Source organism: Clupea harengus, chromosome 7 (genome assembly GCF_900700415.2).
Source record: "Clupea harengus chromosome 7, Ch_v2.0.2, whole genome shotgun sequence".
Lineage (NCBI taxonomy): Eukaryota > Metazoa > Chordata > Actinopteri > Clupeiformes > Clupeidae > Clupea > Clupea harengus.
Genome location: NC_045158.1, coordinates 26,692,431 through 26,699,932, shown reverse-complemented (window position 1 = coordinate 26,699,932; position 7,502 = coordinate 26,692,431). Strand labels below are relative to the sequence as shown.

General features: G+C 46.3%; 1 protein-coding gene across 1 annotated transcript in view; it reads left to right on the top strand.

The window, feature by feature from the left end:
* The first annotated feature begins 1,623 nt into the window (after nt 1–1,623).
* niban2b (niban apoptosis regulator 2b) overlaps nt 1,624–7,502 on the top strand; it is a 25,543-nt gene continuing 19,664 nt past the window's right edge. Inside the window, exons 1-5 of the mRNA XM_042708128.1 lie at nt 1,624–1,690; nt 2,943–3,109; nt 3,986–4,114; nt 4,682–4,787; nt 5,153–5,320. Of these exons, the coding sequence (XP_042564062.1) occupies nt 1,624–1,690; nt 2,943–3,109; nt 3,986–4,114; nt 4,682–4,787; nt 5,153–5,320 (637 nt within the window). The remainder of the gene's footprint in view (nt 1,691–2,942; nt 3,110–3,985; nt 4,115–4,681; nt 4,788–5,152; nt 5,321–7,502) is intronic.

Sequence of the window (7,502 nt, the reverse complement as noted above, 5' to 3'; positions counted from 1 at the left end):
ATTAGCCAATACTGGGACCATTACTCTGCAGCGCTGAAACCCTCCACCAGAAACATGTGGAGCTTTTCTAATCCAAGCACCCGGCCTGGTCTGTTGTCCATGCCTGGTCTGTTGTCCCTGCCTCCCCTCATACACTATCTTCTCGGGGCTAATGCTGTGGACATTGCCAGCAATTAGTGTCTCACGTAGACTCAAACAAAACAATGACTAAAACAGACCTTGTGATCAAAGCGAGGTTCCAGGTTAGACCCTGCAACTCCAGGAAGGTGACTCCTGTGCTGGTGATGTGTGAGTGGGAGCGAGTGTTGAGTAAAGGGACTGCGCTGCTTGCCCTGTGAGGGGGATTAGTGTGACATCAGTGGTGTTGGCTTCTACCCTCAGCTCTCAGGATGTTTGTTTTAGATACGGCGGCCAGTCAGCAGGTGAGTCAGACAGTGTGCGGATGGCAGTGCAGAGATTGCAGCCACACTCACTCGTAATGAGCAATGTTCCTCCCTCGTGAACACAACACGAAGATGAAGACGAAGAGGAGGAAGAGTAGTGACTGGGATTTTGATCCTTTTTTTGATTTTGGCCATCGTGGCTTCGACCGGGCAGAAGAGCAGGAAAGGACCAATTTCATACAGCTCAGGATCCACCAGTACATTCACTCCCTGCTCTACACATCATCTGTTCTCGCCCGATGGCTTTACCAGTGGACCTAATTATACCCTTTAGCATTATGAAGAAACTATGATCTACCTCCAAGAGCGTCTTGGTCCCCAACCACCTCCTTTCTCTGTCTCTCTCCCCGTCTTTCCCTCCTCTCTCTTTCTTTCTTTCTTTCTTTCTTTCTTTCTTTCTTTCTCTCTCTCTCTCTCTCTCTCTCTCTTTCTCTCTCTCACCATCTCTCCCTCCCTTTCTGTCTCTTTCTCTTTTTTTTTTTTTTCCTGCTAAAAGAAATGTTTCATTACTGCAATGTAGAACAGATGGGATCAGAGAGATGCTTAGCGCTCTGCTAAACTTTCTCTCCCAGGCTCCCAGCAGTGTTCTGGCATGCTGGCGTCTCTGTGTGTGTGTGTGTGTGTGTGTGTGTGTGAAGCCTGGAATGTACACCCCATCATACACTCATCACGTCTGTTTGTGATTAAGGTTCTGGTGGGACGTGTTTTAATGTTGATTCCAGCACGGATTGTAAACATACAGTAACTCCTTCCAAGTAAATGTCTGTTTGATACGAAACACCTCCTCAGGGGCCCTATTCTCACTGCACAGAGGCTGTTATAATAAACCACCTTCGGGATCGCAACACCCCCACCCCACCCCCCCCCCAAAATCCGAGCTTTTCACCTTCCTGCAGCTGTACCAGCGGATGTTATTGCGGTGCAAATGGATTGTCCATTGCCCACACGGCCCTGAGTCACTGGGTCAATAGCATGCTTGGTATTAAGGACTCACTTCCTGAGTCACTGCTTAGACCACACTGAACGTCAGGGGGGTTGGAGTTGAAATCTCACGACTATAGTTATCACAACAGAGCTAAGTTTGGATATTTTATCACACCCCTCTGCCTTCTGCCTAAGAGCCCTGCTCCTAACCCTGTTCCTGGAACAGTTCCAGCGCTGAGCCTCTAATCGCTCCACCATGCGTGAGCTGCCTCATCACGTCGCCTTGCGGCAGCACCTCTCCGCCCACTGGAGGACAGCGCTAGGTACACAACAAGCCATACCCCCCCCCCCCCCCCCACCCCGCTCCGCTAGGTACACAACAAGCCAACCCCAGGGCCTGTTACCCCCCCTCACCCCCCCTCCGCTTGACATTGAACAGATTCTTGGACAGAAGAGTTCTACAAAAGAGTGTTGAAACAGTCGAAGCGTTGGATGTCATGCCAACTGGATGTTTTTTTTTTTCTTTTTTTTAAAAGTCTGAGTTTCTTTCTCCTGGACTCAGAGATCAGCTAACAATGATCTACAGTATGATTCTGTGCCAGCTAGAGCTGGATTGTTTGGCCTGAGACAAACATGTAGTGAAGGCTAACCCAAGGTAAATTAAACATTGCAATCTGGGCATTTTGATAAAGAGCAGAATGATTGTGTGAACTGCTTCACTGTGCCGCCTCCACCTCTCTCTCTCACTCTCTCTCTCTCTCTCACATACACTCTCACACACACGACTGATGGAGCAATGATTTGCCAGTGGACAATGGGGACACATGCCAAAACTGCTCTGACGCACAGCATTATCAGTCATGTCGTAGAATGATGCTTGACTTTGACTAAGATTCTCAAATGGCAACTAATTGTCTCCAAAGAATTCTCAGAAAAATGACTGATGAAGCATAAGTTATAAGCCTATAGCTAAACCAGACTGGAACTTTGTCAGTTTATGATCTACACACGGTTTATTTTTGCGTTGTTTCTCTGATTGTTGACCATGTCTGTTAGGGGTGGGAATCTCTTGGCACCTCACGATTCGATTCCGATTCAGAGGTCAACGATTCAATTCTAAACCGATTCTCGATTCTAAACCGATTATCGATTCTAAACCGATTATCGATTATCAATTCTAAACCGATAAAACGATTATCGATGCATCTCGATTTTTAAAACATTTGAGTTTGCTACTCAGAGTCTCAAATCACTTCCTACTTTGTGTTTGATAATTAAAGAAAATCAACAGATCTATCTATTTTTTTATGAGAGAAAAAGTGTGTCCTTGTCACAATTATGACTTTCTATGAACAATGCAATAATCGATGCAGCTTGCATTTCAACACAAAATGAATGTGTAAAAAAAAAAAAAAAAAAAAAAAAATATTATTTTTTTTTTACTATTTTTTTTATTTTATTAAAAAATCGATAATGAACTTTTCTGAATCGAGACAGAATCGTTCGAGAGAAATCGAAAAATCGATTTTTTCCCCCACCCCTAATGTCTGTTACACCTAAATAAAATAAAAGTCTAAATCAAAGTCTACCCTTCCCTCTTTGTGTTTGCAGCGCGCACAGGAGAAGTCATTGGCGAGTTTGGCCGTTTGTATGAGCAGCAGTATGCGGTCGCCCTGTTCAACAAAGTGCGCTTTGATATCGAGGGGGGGGGAGGACCTCAGCCACAGCTGCTGCACCGCAAGGTAAGACCTCCACCCGCTCCCACTCCACCTGTGGCCTCCACCCTGTCATCACCCCCCCCCCCACATGTCTATGTGCTCAGTGCTCTCTGTGGAACAATAATCAATGCACAGCGGTGTGGCCTTAAACAAACATTTTACAGCACGAACCAACATCCCACGGCATGTGTCTCGTGAGACGCCCCGCGATTGTGTCTCAGTCTTGAGATCTTCAGACGAGGCTCAGTTGTTTAATCCAGTTGCAATACTACTGTGTGTGTGTGTGTGTGTGTGTGTGTGTGTGTGTGTGTGTGTGTGTGTGTGTGTGTGTGTGTGTGTGTCTCTGAGACGAGGCCCTGCCACTCCGTGTGCTTTTCTCTCCTCTCAGCCGTAATGGCGACTTCTCTGGTTTGTTCAAACAAAACCGCCGCAGTTTTTTTTTTTTTTTTTTTTTTTGTGTTGGCACGGCGTCCTGGTGCCATAAGGGGGAGATGAAAGTGTGTTTCTGTGAGGACTCTCGTCCCACTGGGTGGGCCAAGGGGTTTTGAGTAAACACGGCTCTTAGACGAGAGCACTTCCCCACTGGAAATGCTTTCTAAAGCTCATGATTGGGTTGCAGTTGTGTACCACACACTCAGGAGGACGTAGCTTTTTGTTTTTCTAATGCTGTGCGGGTCTCTGATTTAATTGTTCTTGTTGGACGCCTGTAAAACACAACCGTGCAATTAGAGAAACATTCAGGCCTTTAAGGAAATCCCATGTCAATACTTTCCGTAACCCCATTTCCCATTATTATTCCACACTGCCTGTGAATTTTTCCAGCCTCCAGCCCTCGTGAGTTATGTGTGTGTGTGTGTGTGTGTGTGTGTGTGTGTGTGATGCCTGTGCCTCCCTTCACAGGTTCCTCTGCAGGATAAGTCCATCTTCTCCGGCACTTTGTTCCAGTACCTGGAAGAGAACAAGAAGTGGAGGAATCGATTCCTCTTCATCCCAGACTCCTACGACGTCAACTTCTATGACAGCAAGGCGGTAAGTGACCCCCCCCCACCCCCCCAAACACACACACACACACACACACACACACACACACACACACACACACACACACACCCCCCTTCCTTGGACTTCTGGACAACTTCTCCTCTTCGGACTGTGCAAGCGTGACAACAGGAATGCACAGGCAAAACAAACCACTTGGGTCCACTCCACTCCACTCCATTGCAGTGCACTGTACGAGTCCCCCTCTGGTTCGGCTCTCGATCAGTTGCTATTGTTGGCAGGGCCTGTGGGAAAGGAGCCTTTACTTCATGGCAAGGGAGTGTTGAGTCAGTAGGTTTCATTTCAGTTTCAGGACCTTCTGCATTGCAACTCGTCACATTTGACACGGACATGTAGCATTTCTGGCTTATCGCGCGCTTGGCATGATAATGTTGACATTTAGAATGAATGTGCGGGATGGGGGAGGGGTAAAAGATGGGGCCGATTTTTTTTTAAATTTTTTTTTTTATTTTTTTTTTTTTTTAACCCCTTCCTGTATTTATAACAATTCACCATGTTCCCACTGACTTCCATTCTGTTTATCTTCAACTGTGTCAGGGCTATGAGAAAGGCCTTCACCCCAAAGGATCCATCAACTGCGCTGGGTATCGACTCTTGACCTCCATGGATCAGTACCTGGAGCTGCTGGGCAACAGTTTGCCGGGTGAGACTGTGGGAGAGTTCTACACATTTTAAAACATCTCTTAGTTTAGATAGGATGCAATATTTTTCAAGTTTTAGGTTTTTTTTTTTTTTTTGTTTGAAGTACCATCTCAGTTAAGGTCTCTGTACTCTACTATACTATACCCTGTGGGGCCCTCGAGGAAGGCAGTTTTTAACCTCTCCGCACTGCCAACAACGGACAAGGGTCTGTCTTGGTGAACCTACAAGTCCTTGGCCTTCACTGGTCACTTATGTACCGTGTACTGAAATACTTTTGTGTTTACCGTGTGTGTGTCTGTGTGCGTGTGTCTGTGTGCGTGTGTCTGTGTGTGTGTGTGTCTGTGTGTGTGTGTGTGCGCGCGCCAGGTGTCAAGGCTAAATCCAGCAGCTCTCCCTTTCTGAAGTGTCCCACGCAGTTCCCTCTGATCCTCTGGCACCCGTATGCCTGCCACTACTACTTCTGTGTGGTGGCGGAGAAAGACCAGCAGAAATGGAGCGCCGTCTTCCAGGACTGTGTCAGGCACACCAACAACGGTGAGTGACGGCCACAATGACACGACCTCTGACCTCTACTCACTTTGGTGTTTCGTCTGAACCGCTGGCTTGAAAAAAAAAACAAAAAAAAAAACAATGTTTTATCTTTTTAGTTTTTCTTCTCTGCATATTGCACTGTGCTGTTTATGTTCATGACTCCTGGATTTGGTTCTTCCGTTATGGAAGTTGTCTTCACCATTTGCAGTTAGTGAAATAGCAGTGGGACATTTATTTCGGTCACGATCACTTTACATTGGTATTAGTATCATGCCAATGTATGAAGTTGTACTTCCTGCACGGACTACTGACGAGAAAAGGAGGGATTTTCTGGGACTAGTGTTTGCCATCAGGTCACCTTATCCTCATCCCCCTCGGGTACACGGTCAGGTTACCCATGGTGCTTTGGCACATTCTTGTTTTAATTCCCAGGATGTGATCAAAAAGGCTTATTGGGATGTAATACGACACAGTGGCAATGCCAGGAAAAGAGGCTGAGATCATCCAGCCCCATCTTAGAGGGTTTTTAGTCCACTTCTGGTCCAATAGCCTTCATTGTCATGGTTCTGTAGGCTGTCCTTTACTATACTTTTTAAATCATACGCTGTTGAGTACACGTACTTGGTAATGGTGGAGCTCAGATCTAGTCTCCCCCCCCCCCCCCCCTTTCTCTCACACTCTCTCTTTCTTTTTGTGTCTGTCTGTCTGTGTCTGTATGTCTGTGTGTCTCTGTGTGTGTGTGTGCGCGTGTGTGTGTGTGTGTGTGTGTGTGTGTGTGTGTGTGTGTGTTTCATTTTGTAATTACATGAGTCTCTTGCTCAGACAAGCATTGCTCACCGTCGCCCTGTCCTCCCTCTTTTTTTCACGAGGGAGAGACAGAATTCTCACACCGGCACGAACGGTGTCTCCACCGGCCTGGCGCTCCGCTGCCACTGACCAGTGTGCCGCCAGCTTACCAACAAGGGCGCGCTTGTTCAGCTCAGGCCCCTGTTTTTCTTTTGGGCCGCGGTAAACAACATGCATTATGTCAGAGGTGCTGTGTTTCTGCAAAGGTAAACAACGTGCATTATGTCAGAGGTGCTGTGTTTCTGCAAAGGTAAACAACGTGCATTATGACAGAGGTGCTGTGTTTCTGCAAAGGTAAACAACGTGCATTATGACAGAGGTGCTGTGTTTCTGCAAAGGTAAACAACATGCATTATGTCAGAGGTGCTGTGTTTCTGCAAAGGTAAACAGCCTTGCTGTAAACACCTTGAGCATGAGCGGCCTGTCTGAAGTCTCAGAGCACAGCTCTCTGGCAGACGGCGTGGGGCAGGCGTACCGGTCCAAGCATATTTATCATTCTTTAACACGAAACTAGCATGTTTATATTAGTACGGCGCATTCTTTAACACGAAACTAGCATGTTTAACTTAACACAGCGCATTCTTTAACACTAAACTAGCATGTTTATCTTAGTATAGCGCATTCTTTAACACTAAACTAGCATGTTTATATTAGTACAGTGCATTCTTTAACACTAAATCACCTGGCAGACATCTTCGGCTGAGCTTTTAAATTGTCAGTCATTGCTGTCTTTTCCTAGTCGTTGTCAGCTCCTTGGCTTTGTGTAAGCACAAAGAATTTGGGTTTTACATCTAGTGATATATATATTTTTTTTTTTATTTGTTGACTGTGGCAAGATGGTAATGGTTGCACTCCAGATCTGGGTGACTAGCTTGTGCTCTCCACGACATGGAGGACTGGACCGAACCGTTACTCCAGATCAAAGCCCCAGTCCCCCATACAGGCCTGCTGCTGCTGCTGCTGCTGCTGCTGCTGCTGGGCCCCAGCTGTGCCTGCACTCAGCCTCTCCTCCTGGGTGGCAGCTGGGAGCGTGGGAGGAGACGCTGGCCAGCTGTGGGATTACCCAGATCACCCATCTCTGTGCTAACATGCAAACATGTAGCGCAGTACCTTATGCTGTTCATCCCATTGAAACATTTAAACATGTAGCATAGTACCTTATGCTGTTCATCTCATTGAAACATTTTAAACATGTAGCATAGTACCTTATGCTGTTCATCTCATTGGAACATTTAAACATGTAGCATAGTACCCTATGCTGTTTACCCCATTGGATCATTTAAACATGTAGCATAGTACCTTATGCTAATCATCTCATTGGAGAATTTTAAACATGTAT